Source organism: Haliaeetus albicilla, chromosome Z (assembly GCF_947461875.1).
Source record: "Haliaeetus albicilla chromosome Z, bHalAlb1.1, whole genome shotgun sequence".
In the NCBI taxonomy this organism is placed as follows: domain Eukaryota; kingdom Metazoa; phylum Chordata; class Aves; order Accipitriformes; family Accipitridae; genus Haliaeetus; species Haliaeetus albicilla.
The window spans coordinates 24844191-24867017 of NC_091516.1; the positions used below are offsets into that span (position 1 = coordinate 24844191).

Here is a 22827-nt window from a genome sequence, read left to right on the forward strand (position 1 = left end):
CGAAAACGCAGTAAAACTCGCACCGGCAGCAGGCTGAGAGGTTCAGACTTTTATTCCAAGGCATTTCAGTGACTAGACTTCAAAGCTTTCACAACAACCGAGTGTGCCCTGGCGAGAGAGCAGGGGGGCGCACCTCGCGGCTGTCCCCGGTGCCGAGTGGTGTTTCCGCGGCTGGACAGAAGGAGCACCGGGCAACAGCTCCAGACCTGCTGCGCTCACCCGGGCGACACCGGGGCGGTCTCTGCGGGAGGAGTTCCGTCTGACCCTCGGTCAGAAAGGCGGCACGCCTGCCTGCCTGCCTCCAGTCCCGTTCCCACTCACCCCTGCACCTACAGAAGCCGCTGTCTGCAAGCAAATGCGGGTTCGGCATGCCTTAGCAAATACTTGATTGAGGTTTAAACACAGAAAGATCATCGCTGTCACCGGAAGCATCCCCACCTTCAATTCCCTTTTTTTTTTCCCGCAATTTTCTTTTGTCCCGCGTCTGCTTGTGTCTCTTTGCCCTCCGTTTGTCCTTACTTTTTACACTCTCTTCCCCTTTCTTTTTTTTAACCGTCATCCATATTCCTGGAAAACTCCTTTTTAAGCATTTATTCTCTTCTAGTCTCAGGCCTCACAACTGATAGCATCAGGATGGCCGAAACTTTTGCACGCTAAAGGCATGTAGAGAGAAAGGGAGCCTCTTTCTTTGTGCATAAAGCACTCTTGCCAAAGGGAAGCTCTAAGCTTCAAAGCTCTGTAGGTACAGAGCCTAACAAAAAGAACCTGAGAGAGTCTGAGACAAAGTCTCTTATCCCTTCCAGCAGCAAAGAGGTAGATGCAGAAGTGCTTTCCATGTGGACTGAAAGGGGAAATTTCGTGGGCAAATCCTCATCAACTCCTTATGTTGGCAGCCCTTTATGCAAAGCACTGGAGTGTTCTCATGGCTGCTGCCAGCAGGAGAACGAATCATTAACAAAGACTAGAGCAGTTGGATACCCTGGTTAGGCTATACCTGGCTTGTAGAATGGGAGCTTGACACCCATGCTAATGAATCAAGGTAGCATGCATTCCTTAGGTAGAAAAAAAAAAACAAACAAAAAAAAAAACAACAAAAACAGAATTTTGATGCAGCTAAGTGAAAGAATAGTGATTAAAAAAAAATATCCCCAAAATCCCTAAACTAGGCAGGTTCATCTTCAAAAAGGAGAAATCTAAGTTAAACATGGCAAAAGTACATTATATCAAAAAGACATTTTTACGCTTCTCTTCATTCAGCTCTTTGCCCTGTAGTATAAGGGCCATTTGTGCGTGAAAAGTCTTGTTGGTCATCTTCATCCAAATCCAAAATGTCTGGGATATCATCTGACTCTGAAGACAGGTCTGTAATAGTGAAATCTGGAACCTGCATAGGAATGAAATTTCAATCAATTTAAAAGTAAAACTAAATAAATTTGTGCAGTACTCCTCACTGAAGTCAGGAGACAAAGATGCCCAGCATCTCTAGAAATCAGACCCAAAATACTGAATACAGAGTGAAATATGCTCAGTCACATATGAAACACAGCATTAAGACAGACCAAATACTATGCAAGATGTAGATCAGTTGCTTGGGAGACAGGATTTTATAGTAGAGATAGAACAGAGCTGAAGTTACTGGAGTGTATTTAGTGAAACTGGTGAGTGGAAAATTAAGAGAGGAAGTTTTTAAACTTACTTTGCCTTTCTTCTTTCCTTGGGAGCAATAGGCTATATACAAAGGAACCTGCCCTGAGGAGCTTGGTATGGATTGCTCTGCACTGCTCTGCCTGCCTACCACATCAAACCTTTCCTGAGAAAACAAATATCTGGAATTTGGCCTCTCTTTTAGCTGCATGTATAATATTCTGTACTGTTAGGCAGCGCCAGAGACATTAGTGGATACATGGACGTTACTTCTAAAAATGTTGGCTAAGACACTTAGGAGCTTAAGTCCCAACCCTTAAGTCCCCTTAGTAGGACTTAGATTACTTAGGCACATCTGAAAAATGGGATATACTTGAGCAATTTACTCATAACAAGAAGATTTTTGCCCCAAGTGAAAATTACTTATATCTATAGTTTGACTCATGGTTAGCTTAAATGTTGGTGATGTGACATACTTGGAGCCAGGCACAGTACCAGCACATAATGCTGGCTGCATGCTGACAGGACTTTGGTTCTGCACGTACAAAGAAGCAGCAACTTGAAGACACTTCTAGGAATTTGTGTCACTTAAGCTCAGTGCTCAATGGAGAAGCAGTTTTAATCCATTCCCTAACTGCAAAACACTTTGCTTATTACTTACTTTTATGAAAGATAGTATGGAAGACAAATCTATGCTTTGCCTGCTATGAAAACATGTCAGAAGAACAGAGAACACATCAAAGGATAAAGGGATTACTGTTTTAGCTACTGGGTTGTAGACAGCACTGAAGCACTGAACATGAATCACTCAGTTCCTTAGACAGTAGGTAGTCATAGGGCACCAGGAACTTAGAAATATTAATTAAAATATTACTTAAAACTGAGCTTCAGAAGAATTTAAGCAGCATGTCACCTATCAGGCACTAGTGTGAATACAATGAAATGCGTGGACCACTTTTGAGAAGGTAAGCTTGATCAATGTGAGATCAGTAATCTTTGTCTCCTAAAGAATCAAAAGGCACTAGGAATGGGCAAAACACATCTTTCTACCAGCAACAACTATCTTGCATCTTTCTGCTTATGGCAGTTCACCTAAAAATTTAATTACCACACTTGGAGAAATCAACAAGTTTTCCCATTATCAGCACATGACCCTGTATTTCATACTGCAGTATAAACAGGGATGTCTTAACAAGACTTAAGGCCAAGTAGTCCATATGCAAATTCATTTGCTCAAACAGATGGTTTAAACAAGTTGTTTTGTTCTATTTCTACACTAAGCAGGACATTTGCCTATGTTCAGTAACCATGTCTGACCAGTGACAATTTTCACTATATCCTAGGTTTAAGACACTTTCATTACTTATATCCATGTTGTTCTTACCGACAACAGGATAATCACTTTAAGTTTGTGGTTTCTTCATCTCCCTCATGCACACATTATAAGCAGCTGACTCCTTTAATGTACTAGTAAGATGTTCATAGCCATGAAAGAAGTTCAAATTCAAGCATATCTGTCAGCATCAAACAGGGTTGATGTCAATATGATTTATCTCAGTTTTGAACATGCTAAATTTTATTAGAACAGCATATTCTGACATCTGCAGCAGTCTTACTAAAACAATGCAAAACCATTGGTGTTACGGGCTTACTTAGGTAAAGGACCTTCACTTCCATATCACTTTTCACAGTTGATAGGAAGTTGAAACAAACAGCAAGTCCATTCTTGCAACAAAGAATGAGGCCAGATAGGACTCTTCTTCATGCCATTTCTCTGCAAGATGCAATTAGATCATTTATACAAAATACTGCAAAACTTGCAGAATCCTTGCATGGAATAGCGCAAGACATACTTCAGTGTTTTGCTGTCTTCATATACAATATACAGGGTCATATACATATACAAATGTTAATGTCAATACTAGCTTGACTTTAGATTTATCCATTTTTTCTTGCTTCATGTATTTTTAGAACTGAGCCACTAGCAATTTGAGAGATCGTTCTTATTTTGTGCACTTTCAGAACAAGCACTTATTTTTAGTCATTGAGACTGTATCATCCAAAAGAAATAAAATTTCCATCTTAATATGGAAAGAAATACATTTGACAAAACACTGTGCACAATACCTCTGGCAAGCTGTTGCATGTAAGACTTTCGATCACGCAAATGACCAACAGATCATGCTTAAAAAATAAGTTAGATTCCATTTTCTCTTTTTAATTAGATGGCTTGGGTAAGTTTTCGGATGGGTTTTGGTTGGTCGTTTTGTTTTTTTTTTTAATAAAGATAATTAATCAGTTGTTTGCAAATCTTTTCACCTATTTTACTAGCTATATAGTATTACTGTTAAGTTGCAGTTTGGAAAAGATTATTGCAAAAAAAGTCAATCTCAAGGAATGGGAGAGATTCCAAAAGCTTTCCACCTTTCTTTCGTTTGAGGCAAACTAGCTATATCCCTGCAACTCCAGTCCTTACACAAAGCTTGTAATTTGGATTTGACCAATGTCTGTGCCGCTATATGATGTTTGTGAAACTTTTGTACCACATGGAACTATTTACAAATGCTTATATTTAAAACTTTTGTAGCAAAGGATTATCAGCAATGATAGAATAATAGTTCTCTGTTAAATGAGCCTGGAAAGGGAAATTTCAACCAGCATGAATGATTTTTGAGTGATGTCTTAAAGAGAAACAGGAATTTTCTGAATTCTAAATAGAACCTAAATAACCTTACCAGTGATAATTACATTAGTATTCTAACCTTTACCATCCCAATTTTTGTGTGACTAGCAGCCTTTGACACTTTGTTCCATTTCATCTACTTTATCTGCCTTGCTGCAAATAGGATCAACTATTGCCTATAATTTTCAACATACCTGGTCTTACCTTTTTTAAAATGTTCCAGAGAGACTTCACAGCTTTCTAGCCCAAGCTACATCCTCAAAAGTGTTTTTGGACTAAGAACAAGCAAGTTTCTGTGCAGTATAGCTGAGCTGTTTGTTACAGGCAATTACAGAGAAACAGGTAAGATAGCAGGAAAAATTTATGAGCAGGCTCTGCTCTGTTCATATCTTAGGTTTTCCTCCTTCTATTTGAGAGTTTTTAGCAATTAGCATGCCCTTCAGCTTCAGTCCACTGTGCCAAAAAACCCCAATGATGGCTTTGGAAGGTGTCCACATCATTGTTGCCTCCAGCAGGCATTTTAATAGTCACTCTAACTGTGCTAGAGAAAAATACTAAGTTTTGTCTGTAGACCTGTAATTAAAATAGAGTCTAGGTATATGCTGTACTAAATTACCAGCTAGAAGATACCCATGCAAGCTACAGTTGCAATTCAGTTTAAACATTCAGTTTATAACAAACCACTAACATACTGATTTGCTCTTATTCAGCCCTCTTTTCCTCCAAAGGAGGGTTCCTAATTCTATTGGGGGGGAGGGGTGTAGAAACTTACACACTTTCAGGGAGGGGGCAGGATCCAAAGAAATGATGACACACCACAATAGCTTGATACAGGAACCCACATACAGCATTTTGGTACAACAGGCTATTAGCCCAACCATTAGGTAAGCATTTAACCAGATATTCCTCTGTCTGCAGCCACCAGTTGTAGGTCAGCTGTCAGAAGTCAAAGTAACTTTTACACAGAAGTCACCCAATAGTCCATGGTGAGGGAGAAATGATTTGAAGGTCTATGCTGATAACATTTTTCCTTGCTTTCTACTTCATCTGCTTGCTGACATTTAGTAAAGCTAAGGGAGTACAAAACAGTAGTGCAGCTTAAGGAAGGAGAAAGATGTATTCTCTTGCATTAATACTAAATGGTGCTGTTTATTTCTCAGTCCTCAAAAGACAATGGACAGTTTGAGTATCTTATTTAATTCATCACCTCAGAATGAAGGCCCACAGCCTTCAGATCTTAAAATACATAAGAATGGGAGTTCCCTTCTTTCAACTGTCAGCTGCTCCCAGAGCCAATTAGTCCCACTCTGTTCCTGAGCACCTCTACAACAGTGGATGCACTCTACAACTTTGATTACAAATGGAGATAAAAAGGATATTCTCTGGCTAGACTCATTCAATACTTAAAGTAAACAGAATTAATTGCTGAAAGAATTCCAGAAGTCTTAACTCAGGTCCTAGCTGGAAAGGGGTATCTCACCATCTCTTGTTAATTTCATGTTAACCAGCCCCCTTACAAAAAGCAAGTATTTAAAGCTGGAAGTTACAGAATCTTTCTCTGTAATCCTTATTACAATTGTGTTTAATATTGTGCTTAAAACAGTCTTCCTAACACTTCTAGACAAACCCTGACTTAACAGCTAAGCAAGCCCTGTCACATTAGGATAGATTATATGTAATTTGCTTTCATGCCCACATTGTGCCAAGTGGAGGTATTGTTCCACGTAGCAACACATCACTAGGTGACAAGCTTCCTCTGAACTCCATTTTTGCTTCACACTATTTGGTGACCTCTTTGAAAATGATGGCCAGCATTGCTACACTAAATGATTGCAACTCAAAGATGCACAGGGTATGCATTAACAACACAGACACAACTTACGTGGACAGCCTTAAACCAAGAAAGCTTATTTCTTAGTGACTGCAATTCTCTTCCAGGGGAGGGGTTCACAAGATTTATTGAGGAACAATTCCACCCAAGTAGCTGAGTGTTAATGTACATTAGTCACTCAAGTTCAAAAGAAGGTAAATAGGTTTAAAACTGGTGTTTGCAGCTGAGGAGTGCATACTGTTTATAGGGAGCCAGAAGCCAAAGCAGGTAGCCAGCAGTCTCATGCACAGAACACCTACTGCAAAGGCAGGACAGGATTTTTTTTGTCCATATCCTTCTCTTCTCAATATTAGAACATCCATCAGGTCACAGCTTAGGTCATCATTTAAGGTAGGCAACAGCAAGCACCAAAAAAGCAGCAATAAAGCTAAGACTGAATGGAAGGATGCACAGGAACCCAAAGGGAGGAAGTAAATGCTGCAGCCATACTTTACCTATCTATACATACACACAAATACATTATCAATGCGGTCTACTTCATTTGCATTTTAAGCTTGCTTTCTGCTGGACCCAGTTTGAAGGAGTCACAGAAGAGCAAGTTACATTTGTTTTAAACAGCACTGAAATGGAGACAGACTTTGGCTACTGAAGCATTTATTACTAACATACAAAATGAATTACAAAAAGATGGCTACAAAAAAAACACCACCACACACAACAGCAGGCACCTGGGTACAAACAGCATGAATCTTGTATTTATACTGCATATTAAAAACATGTATTGATAACAATTTGGTCGGTCACTGGAACAGGCTCTCCAGGGAATTGGTCACAGCCTCAAGCCTGTCAGAGTTCAAGGAGCATCTGGACGATGCTCTTAGTCATATGGTTTAGTTTTAGGTAGTCCTGCGAGGGGCAGGGAGTTGGACTTGATGATCCTTATGGGTCCCTTCCAACTTGAGACATTCTATGATTCTCTGGTTGGGTTACTATGTTATACAATAGTAAAGTTTATATAGTTAACACTGTCACAGCATTTAAGTAACTCCAGCTGACCTGTTCAGAAACCCCACTTTTAGCTTCGGATTTCTGCACTTGCAGAACTTTTGTCATGAATTGTGTAGCAGTAGAATTTGAGACAGTCAGATCCATAATAATCAAACACATGATTTGCACCAAACAAGGAATTCAGCATACTTAGCTAGACTGCAGAGCTTTTAAAGGCATTTCATAGTAGGTAAGGCTTTTATGTCATTCTGGTACAGATTAAGCTACAAATCAGATGCTTTTACCTATGGTAGTTTTCATTTAGACTAATGGTATTAATACCATTAATAAGCATGGTGAGGTTTCTTAACTTGACAGACAAACAAGGCATCTTGACAACAGTAAGCTGCTAATATTTAGGCACTCAAGACAGTTTGAGTTTTTAGAGTGTCTTAACTACACAGGACAATACAGCCCATGTGTAAGCATGTCCTTTCTCTGTATCATTGCCCTACTCATATGTTTATGGATTTTTCTCCAAGGCTGTTTTGACAGTTACACTTGGTAAGGCCACTTGTTTGGTCAGTCAGCAGAGTACATGCATGCTATGCAGTTTATTCAACAGTGTGTTCAGGCTGTTTGTCTTTCTGGCTGGAAATTTTCTCCCCTTCACCTTTGCTCTCAGCATGCTGAATGCCAGGCAGTTGTGGGTAAAAGGGACCTACCAGCCAGTTGAGCGGCGTGTTGTTAACAAGATAATCCATCACATCATCCAGAGACTCCTTCATTTTCTTCAGCTGCCCTTTGCTAGTGGTAAGAAAGCTGTCTGATAATTCTTGGAGGGAGGATGCTGACCAAAAGCTCTGGTAGACATCACCTGCCATTGACCCAACACTGTAAACCTGATCCTGCACATTCTGTGGCAGCCCCTGTAGGCTTGAGACCAGTGTGAGGCAGGTGGTCTGAAGCTGCTGAGTGAGGCTCCGTGCAATAGCTAGAGTTCTTGACTCAATATGCTGGAAACAAAAAGCATAACAGCACATTAGTATCTCTTTATGACTGTAGCAGCTTTATGTTGCTTAAGATACATAAAGCAGCAAAGTCCAGAGGGTATAAGCAAAATAAAGCTATAGCAGATAGTGAAACAGGTCTTAAGTCTGAAGACTCAGAGACTTGAAAGTACTCGTTATTTCTTCAATGCTCAAGTACTTTGTGGAATAGAAACATTGGTAGCTTCTACCCAGCGACAGATAAACAAGCTCTTGTTTCAACTCTGGATAAGAAATCACAGCAGGTAAGTATATTCTAATCAATGAATCACTGTTTAAAGCTACATATAAGACTCAGTGAGTCTGTGTCTAAGACTGCTTTATGCTGACAAACTGTTATTTCTGGTCTGGCCACATAAGGTAAGCGAGTCCTAGCTGATCCAGATATCCATATCCCAACACAGGTTCACACGCTAAACAGGATAAGCACTCTCTTGAAGGGAGAACAAACCCCAGAGTGTTTGCAGGAAGCAGCCTCTTAAGAGTTTGGGTGTCCCCTACTTTTCATAGCAGTCACTAGTCAGCTGCCCTGAGCTTTAGCATTCAGATTTCACATCTGCACATAAGCTTCTGTGCTGTTAGGATGCTGCACACTTTGGGGACTGTTAGTTTGCCATTACCTGTGCAGTATACAATCCATTTATTTCTGGTTTACATTTACATCTATTTACCTCAGCACTATGCAGTTCACCACCATCATTTTGGCCTGTATTTTTCTTCCATTCTACCCAGGATTGATAAAGCTTTTCCTGAGCATCAAGAAGTTTCTGATTGGCACTATTCATGTTCTTTCTGGCATACTCGATCTGAAATAACAGCCAAATAAGGAAGTAAAGCAAAGAGTCCAAACAGTTCCATTAGAGCTATGCTACCTTACCTGCTCTGCAATCTCCTTTTTAAATACTTTTAAAGTTCAGTATAAAAGACTTTTGGGAATATAAGAGTGTGTTTCTTCTCCTCAAAGAGGAGAAAACTGGAAGCAGTTTTGAGATGTTGTGTAGTGTATACCTCTGCCTCAGCTTTTTCCCCCTTCCCCACTAGCATCCTACACAAGGATTTGAAAGTGTATAGAAGGCCATGACTCTTTATGCACAGTTTGTCCTGTACATAGACATACATTGTTAGGATAAGACTACTGAAGTACACAGGAACACTCAGAGATACCCACAGCAAGAAGAGCAAGCCCATAAAGAATCTGACATTATTAACAAAAAGGACTTAAAGGACTGAAGTGTTTCTACATTGCAAGACACTTTCTTCACTGAATGAAGTCTCTATCAAACCAGCACTCTAAAACAGGAATAGCATTTTAAACATGTCAATTCTGTTTCTGCAGTGCTTAAAATTACAAGCAATTGCTGGTTAGTTTACAACTCAGCCTGATTTAGGACCTCTCCTGAATGGTGGTGGAAAGCTCTGAATGGGAAGTGCTTTATATCTAGAAAATGCATTTAGTCCAAGAGCACAATTCCAGTTTTCCTATTCCTCTTTTGGCTGTTTTCTGCACTCTAAAACTATGCCAATATTTGCTTTTTGTACCTCAAGTGAAAGCTTAAACTTACCAGACTAACAGTGTGGTGGAGCTGCAAGATTGTCTCCTGGCTTTTCTGTTTAGCATCTCTAACTTTGTTTAAGGCTTGTTGGTAGGCACGTGTGCGGACCTTTGAAGACAGGGATCCCAGTCTAACGTAGTAGCTTGGCTTCTGAACTCCAACTTCAAAACCTTCAACTTTTGCAGCTTCTTTCTCTAGATATGTAGAAAGGAAGCAAGTTGACCACTGGAAGAAAACTTAAGAGGTATGAGGCAGTTTTATTTGCTTCATAACTGCTGAATACTAGACATGTTTAGTAGTCCTTCAGCACCAGGGTAGGCTGATAGACCACCATTCTTGGAAACCCTTATTTTCACTCTGCTCCCTGCAAAGAAGATGCTATTACAACCAGCAAGGCAAAAGGCAGTTTGGGAAGCATGTGCTCCCTCCCCAGTATGAGTTAAGTAATAAAAGAATGGTTGCTTGCTTCTCTCCAATACGAGCATTCCAACAAAATCAAACCTTGAATTGGTCTTACCTAGTTCTGCTTCTGTAAGTGGGAGATACTGGTCTACAAGGGTCTCCGATTTAGTGAGAGCACTGTCCACTCCACTGCTCACCATTTGCACCACACGACTTCCCAGGACAGTGTTAATGCTGCCATTGACAACTGACTTGGTCATTTCTACGCTGTCTTGCATTGCTTCTTTAGTCTTGCCCACAACTCCAGTGATGGTGTGAGCAACAGTTTCCTTGGCACCAGTCACAGTGGTTGTTACAGCTTCTCTGGCTCCAACAACTACATCCTTGGCATTGGCGACAACCTGCCATAGGAAACATGTTGATTCGCTAAATATTTTCTAGTGAGAGCTGCATAATCCAGGAAATATAAATATATGCTAAAGATTGTACAACTATCAGTTACCTAGGAGAAATTCTGCCCTGAAAACATATGTACAAAACATAATATGACTGCCATGCAGCCTTCAGCTCAAAACACTTCAGTGAATGTAATCCAGGCACTATTTGCTTCACACTGAGCAGGAAAGAGACAAGAACTCAAATTTAAAAAAAAAAAGAAAAAAGAAAAAAAGAAAAAATGCCACCAGTGAACAGCAGCTATAGATAGATGTGTCAAATGGTGGGCAAATTTAAAAAAAAAATAACAAAAAGAAAAAAAGAGGCTTAATGGCCTCCCAAAGGCAACAAACAATTCTACAGAAACACCTTTCACTTCCTTATTGCTTCTGAGCTGTGCTTTAGACATGGCTTATTGAAATCTGTCTCCCTGTATTTTTAGTGGTAATAGAGAAGAGGAAGGGTGTATAGCTCTTCTGCTTAGTCTATGTACATGGAAGGAACTTACCTTGTCAGTGGGTTGATTCAGTATAGGCAGTCTCTCTTCAATTTTGTCTAGACCTATACACGCATAGTTGTTGGCAACTACAACTATAAAAGAAATTACAATAGTTGATTTTAATTTGGGTTGTTTTTTTCCTTAGTATAACTCCTGTTGAGAATTTCTCTTGTAACAGAGCTCATGCAACAACGCTCTTGAAGTAGTTTCCTCCACTTTTCAGGGAGATCTGAGGCAGCAAAGCCCAAGAACAAGGCAGGTTTACAGTGCCAGAAAAAAAAGCTCACTTGCAGGCAGAGAAAATCCATTCGATACTTTACAACTAACTGTTAGAACAAGATGAAGCACCTGGCCTTCTGCCACTTCATGAAACCAGGCTTCTGGTTACAACAGCCTTGTGACACTGCTGCCAAATTTAACCGCAAGTTGTTCTCAGCAAGAGAAAGTAAAAAACGTAGCATTTTAAACTAGGTGAAAGGTGAGGAAGGTGTTGAGCAAGAGACTACGCAACCATCTCACATATCAAGAGGAATCAGTTTAGTATTACGAAAGCTGGAAACTACTTTGGCTCTGGATTTTTTTTGTTGTTAAATCATACCCATCTGTAATCAGTTACTCAACAAGCCAGGCAACAGGTTCAGTCAGCTACCTGAAACAGCACTCCAGACCAGCACGACCATGCTAAACTGTAAGCGCATCTGGATATACAAAGCAATCGGTTGAATTAAAGTTAACAATTCCATCTTTGCCTTACTTTGTGGTTCCAGTTTCTGGATGATAGGCATAGCACTTGTCACGGCTACTGAAGTAATCGTCTTCACTCCTTTCTCTGCTATCTCACATACTGACTTCAGATAAGGATGGTTATCCTTTGTGGTAATGTAAGCTGTGGACACCATATCATAGGTGGAGCTCACCAAGGGAAGGTTGACAACCCTTGATACAATGTTCTGTTTAAAAGAGAAACAGGTTAGTTGACTCCTATTTTTCTGAAGCAGACATAAAAAACTCTGGGGCTAACTCAGATGTACCTGCTGTGGATCAATTGCTGCCAATGCCATTTTTCAGGTCTTGAATCTTACACAGCCTGTGAAAGAAACATATCTGAGTTACAGCATCCTCATATCCACTCCACCTAATGACCAGACTTTGAAACCAACAACCCTTTTGTAATCAACCCCATTGATCAAAGGGATTAGGATGTTCAATCTTGCATACAGGAATTACGTTTTATTATAACAATTTATAAATCCAAAACTTTGTTTCCCAATTACTTTGTTTGGTTTAGGCAACACAAGTAGGGCACATGCAAGAAACAGGCTCTGAGGTACAGCAGTTCATTGCAGAATTACCAAAGAGTTACCAACTGATGGATTAATTTGTTTTTCTAGAGGAAAGAGAAACACTTGGGCTTATCTGTTGAGCCAGGACGAAAAAACACTAGCCAACAAGTCACTAAAATTCTGGTTTAGGATGTCCAAGTCAGATGAAGAATCCACCACCAATATCTTTAATCAGATTAGATCTTCTGTTAGCATACGGGAGTCAAGTTTGAAATTTGAGTCACCACTGCTGTCGAAATCTCAAAAACACATGGCAGATTGAAGCGAAGTGCTTACTTCAGTGACCTCAGCTCAATTCTCACAAGTCATTCCACTAAACTCACAGAGTTTATTATCTCTAATGCCATGCCTGATGCCCATGTAAGGCATTTAGCATTCCTCTGACACAGAGCACAGGACTTTTCCACTGCAGAAAGTAACTCTCCTTTAAGCCAATTTAGACTTACTTATTACCCATCCCATGCTGAAACGGGCTGCAGGCACCAGTCATTCAACAAGCCTACGCTACGCAATTATTTTCTAACATGTATTCCCATGGAGAAAAAGCTAGCAGCTCTCCCCATATGAACCCTATAAAAGGAGAGGGGCATTGCAGTACCACATAAGAAGAACACACAGAAGTGCACTGTCATCCTATGCATGCATGCAGGCGGAACTAGATCTGCAAGAAGCACTTTTTGCATTGATGGTTTCATGTGACCCTTAAGTTCCAGAAAAACCTGCATAAATGAAAGCACAGAAAGGCAAGCTAGAGGTCAGTCCTCAAAAGGACTGTGGTTTTCAAGGCTTTCTGCTATGTTTCTTAAAAAGCCAACAGCTGCTTTCTTTCTCATATGTATGACAGTATCAGGAGTGTGTTAATATTCTGCCTGGGGTCAAGTAAAACCTTTCCCCATTACATAATGGGGAACAAGGACAAAGGCATGCTGTTAACATTTTACAGGCATATTTGCACATATTAACACACACGTGCCATAAGGTAATGCCTGTAATGAGATTAACCACTGTACATGGAACATACAAGCAGGTAACAGACAAGGGTTACAACAGTAACAGAGAAATTTTCCTTCCACCTATCAAGTATTGAAATACCCCCAGAAACATGTTATGTTTCTCACATAGCATTACAAGTCAGATTACTTAAGAGTACAACTTAATTTCACTCTGAACCTCAAAGCATACTGTAGAACAGGAGAAGAGGCTAACCCTGCAGAATCTGGCCTCTGAAGGAAGAAGGGCCCTTTATAAGGATTATTCAGTATTTGCAATGCGTCCCACAAGATCCAGCCACACACTGCATGGGTTTGAATTTTAGTCACTAAAATAAGACAGTTAAGTCTGTCAAATTATTCCTGCTCGTCAAGACAGGGAAGATCGCTAGGATCTTGTGGAGTTTCAGAGATCCCTTGAATAGTTTCAGCTCTGGCAAAAGCGAGATCCACTTCACTGGAGCAAGTAAGCGAGATGCCCGAATCAAAGCCCACAGTACAAAAGCGTTTCGGAGACAGCAAAAGAGCCTCAAGAGGAAAGTGAATAAACTAAGCCACGAATTTCTTTTCTACTTTCCCCCCTCGCTAGGGAAAGAAGTTAAAGACCAGAAAGCAGCACCAAGAGCGACGCAGAGGAGTCAAGGAGCTTGCCCCGGCTGACCGCGGTGCCCAAGGGAGGAAGCCGCACCAGTTTTCAGGTGCCACCACGGCCCTCGTCAGGGATGGGGCAGTCCAATGCCTCTCCCGGGGCCGGACAAGCATCTCGGGACTCTCTGGTCCCGGCAGTGCCCCGAGCGGCCTACCGAAATACACCGGGATTTGGGCCGGAGGGACCGCAGGGGCGATGACGGAGGCAGCGGGGGCGGCCCCGCGGCGAGCCGCAGACGGGGCCGGAGCCCCCGCCCGCTCCGCTCCACCATATTGCGGAGTCAGCCCAGCGGGGCGAGCGGGCGGCGACCGCTCCCGCCGCCGCCGCCCACCGCGGCCGACGAGAGCCGGCCCGGAGCGCCGCGGAGCCACCGTACTCACCCGGGGAGGAAAGGAGGGAGAGAGACACGGAACGCGAACCGGAACCGCCGCCGCCGCCGACTAGCGAGGCCCGGCCTCGCCCCGCTATTTATAAGGAGCGCCCGCCGCCGGCCGCCCGCCGCCCGCTCTCTCGCGAGAGGAGGGAGCGTCACCGCCGCCGTACGTCACCGCCGGGCGCGGGCGGGGCGGGGCGTGACTGGGCCGGGGACCGGGAAGGTTGCGTCTGTCATTCCCGTCCGGCCGCTGAGCGGGCGGGGAGAGCGCCATCCAAGAAAAGAAATCTTAGTAAAGGGAACTCTTGTTCCACTGATCCTTCAGAAAACCAGTTCTAAGTACTTTAATGCAAACTCAAGGGCCAGAAAGAGTGGCTGATGCAGGCTTTCAGATGAGGCACGTAGGCCCGCCAGTGGCCTAGCCAGGAACAGACAGGTTACCTATAAAATGCTGGCTCCCTTCTCTCATGAAATTCTTTCAGCTCATCTAGTTGGGAGGAAAACGAGGCAAGAGATTTGGCTGTGTTGGTCTTAAATTAATCACCTCTCTTCCTTTGCCCAGCACCTGCTAACCAGGGCTTGTCCCACGTGGGGCTGGAACACAGGGTGAACTGAAACCGGGGCCAGCTGGCTCCGAGACTGCCACGCGGCCACCCGTCCCAAAGTGACTTCCCTGCTCGGAAAGGGAGACGAGCCTCCAGTCTTCTCTAGTGCTACAGGTTCAGTTCAGCATGCTCCCAGATAATTGCCTCAGCACATTTAAACATGCATTTCATATGCTGTAACTCTCATAATTCCAAAGGTGCACTTCACTTTTAACCTATAAACAAATGAGATGCACATCACAGTTAAGGATATCAAAATGGCAGGGAAAAATAGTTGTGGACAAAGGTCCTGTTGTGCTTTAACCCCAGCCAGCAACTAAGCACCACGCAGCTGCTCACTCACTCCCCCCCCCCCAGTGGGATGGGGGAGAGAATTGGGGGGAAAAAAAAGTAAAACGCATGGGTTGAGATAAGAACAGTTTAATAGGACAGAAAGGAAGAAAATAATAACAATAAAATGACAATAATAATAATAAAAGAATTGGAATATACGAAACAAGTGATGCACGATGCAACTGCTCACCATTCGCCGACTGATGCCCAGTTAGTTCCTGAGCAGCAAACCCCTCCCACGCCAGCTCCCCCCAGTTTATATACTGGGCATGACGTCACATGTTATGGACTATCCTTTTGGCCAGTTTGGGTCAGCTGTCCTGGCTGTGTCCCCTCCCAACTTCTTGTGCCCCTCCAGCCTTCTTGTCAGCTGGGCATGAGAAGCTGAAAAATCCTTGACTTCACAGTAAATGCTACTTAGCAGCAACTGAAAACATCAGTGTGTTATCAACATTATTCTCACCCTAATTCCAAAACATAACCCTATACCAGCTACTAGAAGGAAAATTAACTCTATCCCAGCTGAAACCAGGACACAACCTACCTATCCTTAACTTAAGAAAAAAAAATTAAAAGGTGTGAAATTATGGATCCTCTCGTGTGTCTCTTTTAAACTCATTATAATATCCTCCATGACAGGGAATAGTTCAGGTTTCAGCCTCACAAGCTTTGTAACATATCTCTGCCAGAGATAGCAGCAATAGATAGAATTCAGGTCCTCCAGCTTTTCTTACGGCCTCAGTACAGCAAAGAGGAAGAGCTGCGCTCCTCTTGCTACAGTGTCAGGGCCCAGTGTGGGCTGATGGCTTCCTGGCAGCTGGGAGCTATGGGGGCTACCTGTGGGGGCAGCAGGGCTGGGCAGGGGTCCCAACACACCAGCCAAGAGCAGGGCAGCCGGAATGGGGGGGTGGGCAGCTGGGGGCAGCCCCAGCCCTGGGGATCAGGAACCTGGTGGGGACCAGGATGGGCCGAGGCCAGGCTGGGACATCAGCCTGGAGCCCGGCAGGACTGAAGGGAGCTGGAAACTGGTCCTGCTGTGGTGTCGCTGGGTCAGGGGCTGACAGCCCAGGGGGGCTGATATGGCAGGATAGGGGAGGCCCTGGAGGTGGCTGGGCAGGGCTGGTAAGCCCTGTCAGTGCTGTCAGAGCCCTGACAGACAGTTCCAGTTGGCTGGAGGTACTTTCACTTCAGCTATGAACCTCATGAGACTGGGGTATCAGCTGTTCACTAACAAGGTGACAGAAAAGCCAAAGGGGAGAGCAGTGATAACGTCTGTAAGGACCTGCCTGGGCTGATACTATTCCTTTAGGAACAGGTATAGTCTAATACGCTGAGCCAGAGCCAACTGACAGCTAGAGCACTAGTGTATTGGCAAGATCTGATACAAGGATCTTCAACTGGCCTCACAGCCAGTGGATGGAGGGATATCCTGGGGACTCAAAGTGGGGGAGTGAAAGCTACAGAGAAAGAATAAAGCTACTTTTATTTAAAAGTAGGCATGCTTCCACATCAAGATGGCTAACCAGAGTCTTTACTTAGTCTTTAGGATGACTGTTCAAAGCAGTGAAATAGTGAGATACTCTTAACCACGTCAGGAGAAACTATCCGTGCTCTTGTCCTGCAAAACAGGGAGCACAAAAGGGTGGCCCTTTGGAGTCAAGAAAGCACATCCAGTCACAGCCTTAGGAAGCTGGCAGGCTTTAAAGGACTGCCTCCAACCACCGTTTGAGGCTGTCTGGAGTGAGCTAGAAGCACAAGAAAACTCGTGACATGCCTTCTGTGCCTCAAGTTCTTATCAGTAGCACCAGCGCTGCAGTAGTTCTCAGCAGTCAGGATTGCCATAGGGACACAAAGAAAAAGGTGATCAGAGCTGTGAAAGATAGATGATTCAGGGTCCATAACATAAATAATCAAGTAAATTGATTATAACGGCTCCTATGGCCTTAAAGATTTCTAATATTCAAAGCACATTTTTCTTTTCCGTGTTTATAAAAGTTGCTTCTTCATGTGAGATACAAGTGATTCTTTTGAACTGGGAATCAACGTGCTTGTGTTGGACACCCTGAGACTGTTATTTGTGAAATAACACAACTGTCAAGGCTATCTTCCCTCAGCTCTCTCACTTTACCCCTTTCTTTCCAATCCCACAGTAATCCATTTCTAGGCTTTGTAATCCTGCCTTGCACTGTTCTGTCTTCAGACTTGCAACTAACTCCTTATCCACTTAAGCTGTCTACCTACCTTGCTCCTTGGTTTGGGGGTTAAGCCTTTTGTATGTTTCCCCTGATCTTGCTTAATCGTGTCAGTAGTTTCCCTGCTGTGACTCACTTGTTTTTTTCCTTCTCCAGGAGAGGATATCAGATTTGTGAGGCATGATCCTCCTTTTGTGAGTCCACACTAACTGTCTTCACAAAGAATAGCATTCTTATTCTGCTCTGCCCAAAAGTAAAGCACTCCCACCTTTTGTTTCTGAGCAGCATGATCTGCAGGTTTTCTCTATAACCTGCTCCATTTCCTCTGGAATGTACTTATCTTCTGAAGTGTCTTATCTTTTGTTAGCTGTCCAAAGATCATTACCTCTGATCTCTTCAGCTGTAACTGAGTTAATCCGACATCTGATTCAAAAGAGACAAATTGGGTAAAAGGTAATTCTCCTCTGAACACTTGTAGAAAGGCAAAGACAAGTAAAAGTACTATCAGTTGCAGGCAGACAGGTACTATTGCCCAGCTAGTGAGTATGAACCACCCCCACAACAGATGTGATGTTTAATTAAGACAGAAGAAGAGGGAAAGGGACTGACTCATGCTGGCTTGAGAGGGACAGGGAGTCAATTACACATATCTACATACTGTACAGGAAATTTTTATTCATTCGGCTACTGTTGTCTGTAACCCTGCCAGATGTCCTCAGAAGGCTAGTCAGCAATGTGTTGTTATGATAACATGCAGCACCTTCAGAAAGATCACAGCAGGCCTTCATGTCTCATGTAACATATTATGTTATTACTCCCACCAGCCCACATATAGACCTGTAGTTTTCAGGCTTTACATAGTCAAACACACTAGATGAGGCCAGGACTGAAGTTATCAATAAGGCAGTCTGTTTTAAAAGACATAATGACATACCAGCTGTGACGGATGCACTCAACCCCTTAACCAAACTAGCAGTAGTTCGGTACAGGCCCCAAAGGAGGTAAAGGCCTGAGTTGTAGCTGGGCCAAGAACTCCTCTAGAAAATCCACAGAGGAGCAGAGTGACACAGTGAGCATTGATGCATACGAGCTTGGATCACCAATCATGCGATTAACACATGAATAGCGGGTGGGTTTTCCAAGACTTATTTATCAAGGAACAAAGAAAATTGTGGGTACAAGGAGTCTCGTGCATACCACTACCATTGTATGCAATTTGACTACGAGCCAACCTCTTTATTCCACAAATATGACAGCCTAAGTGAGCCTTCTCTGAGCTCTCCCTGCTAGGCAGTGTGGCTGCATGGCTGTGATCTCCCCTTAAGCTGGGACATCTCTCAAGTTGCTCCTCAAGACTGAGAGACCTTTTACCAACAACAGATGGTTGGATGAGCCTAATTTGAGTTCTCCCTGAATTGCAACTGGACTGCATGCCAGGCAGCTCTCCTCTCAAGCAGGTACACCTCTCAAGGTTTGAGATTCCTTACCAGAGACTAAGACATCCTTCCTCACCCAGGGCAGAGAGACCCCTTATTTGTGACAGATCCTCATTAACTGACTGATAGCACACTGAATTAATACTAATGAAATCCATGTGTCTAATTCCATTAGACACAAACCATTGACCAAGTCTGGGGCTAAGTCTGGATCCCGCTGCACCTAGACTCCTCTCTGAGAAGAATTTTAGAAAGCAAGGGGGTACATTCTGAACCTTGTGACTCAACAGGAGGTTTTCCTTACCCTTTGTATTAATACCATTAGACATAAACCATTGACCAAGTCTGAGACTAAGTTTGGACCTAGCCACACCTAAGTTCCATCAGGGGTTTAAGAAAGCAAGGGTGTCCACTCTGAATCTCATGACTCAACAGGAGGGTCTCCCTTAGCCTTTTGTGTCTCTGGTCTCTGTGTGAGTCATTCTAACTCAATTCTAACTCAATTTTCCTTTGTATGTTTCTTTCAAGCAGTAATTAAGAGTGAACCTTGCCATCGAACCTTGTTAAGTCACACATTTACAACATCATATTAAAATCACTTCTGCTAATACTTTTGATGGTCATTCTAAATCACTCATCTGCAACACCAGCAGAAAGAAAAATTAATATCCTAGGTTATTTGGCACTTATCTAGGTACCATCAGTTAAACAATACAGCAAGTTTTGTATTGATGTTAACATGACCCTGTAATTGTTTAACTGTATTGCATTAACACCCAGGAGATGCACTTATGCATGAGGATTTTGTTATTGTAGACACAACACAAATATAGGACAAAAATATCTAGGCCCTGTTCTAGAACTAAGGAATAGATCTATTACTGCTAGGGGATAAAGGACAGCAAATTACAAGGTTTTAAAATATGGCAATATCATATTCAATGCAACCGAGAGCAGAGACATGTAACCATAAGCCACCAACTGAGGTGTCTGTGGGGACATATCTGAAGTCATAATTTATAGCTGCCTAAAAGCTGCAAGAGAAACCGGTCTGCTAATCAGAGGCCAGAGAATTTTGTTCTTAAGCACTTCTGACAAGGACATGCGTTCTTCACATGCAGCACACGTGCTTAGAAGAGGGCATACAGCAAGGGAATGAAGGTTAGTACTGCTAGGTCTGTGCTACTGAAAAAATCCCAGCTGTCAGTTTTCGGACTGCTTTGCATTTTTCTTTAAGAAATCAGCATTCCAAAAATGTTTCTTTGTATTTCTATAAAGTTACAGCTTATTCCTGTCCTGGTTTCAGCTGGGATAGAGTTAATTGTCTTCCTAGTAGCTGGTACAGTGCTATGTTTTGAGTTCAGTATGCAAAGAATGTTGATAACACTGATGTTTTCAGTTGTTGCTAAAGTAGTGTTTGGTCTAAAGTCAAGGATTTTTCAGCTTCTCAAGCCCAGCCAGCGAGAAAGCTGGAGGGGCACAAGAAGTTGGCACAGGACACAGCCAGGGCAGCTGACCCAAACTGGCCAACGGGGTATTCCATACCATGGGACGTCACATATAGTATAGGAACTGGGGGGAGTGGGGGCGGGGGAATTGCCACTCGGGGACTAACTGGGCATCAATTGGCAGGTGGTGAGCAATTGCACTGTGCATCATTTGTATATTCCAATTCTTTTATTATTAATGCTGTCATTTTATTAGTGTTACCATTATTAATTTCTTCTTTTCTGTACTATTAAACCGTTCTTGTCTCAACCCACGAGTTTTACTTCTTTTCCTGATTTTCTCCCCCATCCCACTGGGGGGGGGGCTGTGAGTGAGCATTTGCGTGGTGTTTAGTTTCTGGCTGGGTTAAACCATGACAATTCCTCCTCAAGAGTATAATGCTGTTCCGTCAACATTACTCAGTGCTGTTGCAGTTCATACTTATCATCAGTGGTAACAGTGACATTCAGGAATTCTCAACACGATGCATACAGAGTCCCTTGAAGACAGTTCTTTCAGTACTAGCCTGGTGAGTTTCATGTGATTTCATTTTCAAGGAATTTAGTCAGGGTTTTTTTATTTATAATAGTAGACCTAAACCACAGACTCCTTCCTAGACAATAAAATTGTGATATATTTACTAAGCTGCATAGAATAATAGTTACCATTTGCATTTAACTGATGCCATAGGAGCACTGGGTACAACACATTAAATGGATTGTGCTGTGATTACATTATCAGTATTAAGCTGCTCCAATACCTTCACTCATTTCTACTTCATCACAATGCCTTTGTTTTACTCTGTATGCTATGCCCACAAATACCACCATTGCCTATATGTAAGGTGATCTTCTCATTAAACTTTGTAACATAACCAGAGAATACTCTATTGGTTGTTTTCAAGGCATTCTAATGAAGACATTATTTTTAAGAGTGCACTGCCATTTCAGTAGACATCTGTGAGTTTGGGAAGGATAGGGGGTTGAAGAATAATATTGGCAATTGCTCTGCTAGAGATGTGTTCTTATACTAAAGATTAGTACATTCTAGACAACAGATAAGAAAAATCTGTTTCAGTGGTTTACTTGTCAACTGTTGGTCTGACAAAACACTGGTATAATAGCAGAACACAAGTAACATTCAAAAACTTTCATATTTGCTCAAGAAGTTGCACAAAACCCCTCATGTTGGTGAAGCCTGTATTATCTAAAAGCAACACTGAGAAATTTTAATAAATCAGAACAATATTCTATTAAGTGTGGTTGCTCATCTATTGAATTTCATTTTGGTATTGGTGGGAATTACTCTGGTGGAGAATTAGGGTATGTCTGAAGGCAATGGCTTTAAGTGTCAGGGATCAAAAAGAGTCAGACTGCTCTTTAAGGGAAAAAAAGCCATGAGTCAAGGGTGATCCTAGCACAGGCTATGCCCTCCATGACAGGGTACAGTCCCAGAGGGTCTGTCTGAACAGGGTATCCAAGCAGGGTCAGGTTCGGGTTGGTGATAATAACAGGTCCCATCAACCATCTAGTAATCATCAGGTAAGGCAAAGTAATGAATCAGGTTCTAGGTGAAGTCAGGAAATCCAAACAACTCAGGAGCAACAGAAGACAGGAATGTAGAAAGGTACACGTACAACACAGCTCAGGCCAGGACAGGATGCTCAGGTCTGGACTTAAATGGGACTCCTGGGCCATGGGCAGAGGGTGCATGTGTGATGGTCCCTGGTGAGACCAGTTAAGGCAATTAAAGCTTATAAGCGCACTCACGGCCCTGCCATAAAGTTGCAGTTTGCACCCTTAAGAAGTCCTGTGGAGAGATTTGTATATTTTCCTCCACACACTTTCTAGATGATGATAATGACTCTAGATCAGCTGATGGGATGACAGCTATCCTAGAAAGAGAGGCTTAGAAGACAAATTAATAGATCATTATTTCACTCCCCTGTCTGAAAAGAAGAGCAGTAGTATCTGTCATTTCTGACAGAAATCTGCTCAACCTGTTTTTAAGACCCTCTGATAATGAAAGTTTCACATGACACACAGGCAATCTGTGTCCTACCATTTATAAGGTTTCCCTAATGTTTATGTTGAGTCTTTCCCAATGCATTTCAAGCACATTGGTGGCTCTTCTGTCCTCTGCAAAGATAGAGACCAAGTACCCTCTTCTCTTCTTTAGGTTGAAGAACTTATTTCATCCCACCCTTCTTTGGTCACATTTGTTAGCCTGATGATACTCATTCTCATCAATTATCTCAGCTCTTTCTCAAGTTTCTCACTGTGCTGGAACTGAAACCCTTCTAGTCAATCCATATTACCAGGATCTCACTACAATAT

General features: G+C 42.5%; 1 protein-coding gene across 3 annotated transcripts; it reads right to left on the minus strand.

The window, feature by feature from the left end:
- Nucleotides 1-34: 34 nt before the first annotated feature.
- Nucleotides 35-14521, minus strand: PLIN2 (perilipin 2). 3 transcript variants are annotated; one of them, XM_069777345.1, is made up of 9 exons: nt 14441-14521; nt 12115-12170; nt 11838-12033; nt 11093-11175; nt 10265-10550; nt 9757-9941; nt 8866-9000; nt 7871-8161; nt 35-1384 (listed from the first exon to the last, which is right to left on the minus strand). In XM_069777345.1, exons 2-9 carry the CDS (start codon nt 12142-12144, stop codon nt 1250-1252), a joined length of 1341 nt encoding a protein of 446 aa, XP_069633446.1. In that variant the 5' UTR covers nt 12145-12170; nt 14441-14521; the 3' UTR covers nt 35-1249. The 3 variants fall into 3 exon arrangements, with proteins under 3 accessions (XP_069633446.1, XP_069633445.1, XP_069633447.1); XM_069777344.1 differs by having other exon boundaries at nt 12115-12202; nt 14471-14504; XM_069777346.1 differs by lacking the exon at nt 35-1384 and having other exon boundaries at nt 6796-8161; nt 12115-12202; nt 14471-14504.
- Between the last annotated feature and the right edge of the window lie 8306 nt (nt 14522-22827).

Excerpts from the sequence above, each read along its gene's own strand:
- PLIN2 (XM_069777345.1), bottom strand. The coding sequence starts at position 12,144 with ATGGCATTGGCAGCAATTGATCCACAGCAG. Across the intron at positions 9,942-10,264 it reads ACTTACAGAAGCAGAACTAG|AGAAAGAAGCTGCAAAAGTT; the intron begins GTAAGACCAATT and ends CTACATATCTAG. Across the intron at positions 8,162-8,865 it reads GTGAACTGCATAGTGCTGAG|CATATTGAGTCAAGAACTCT; the intron begins GTAAATAGATGT and ends TTTTGTTTCCAG.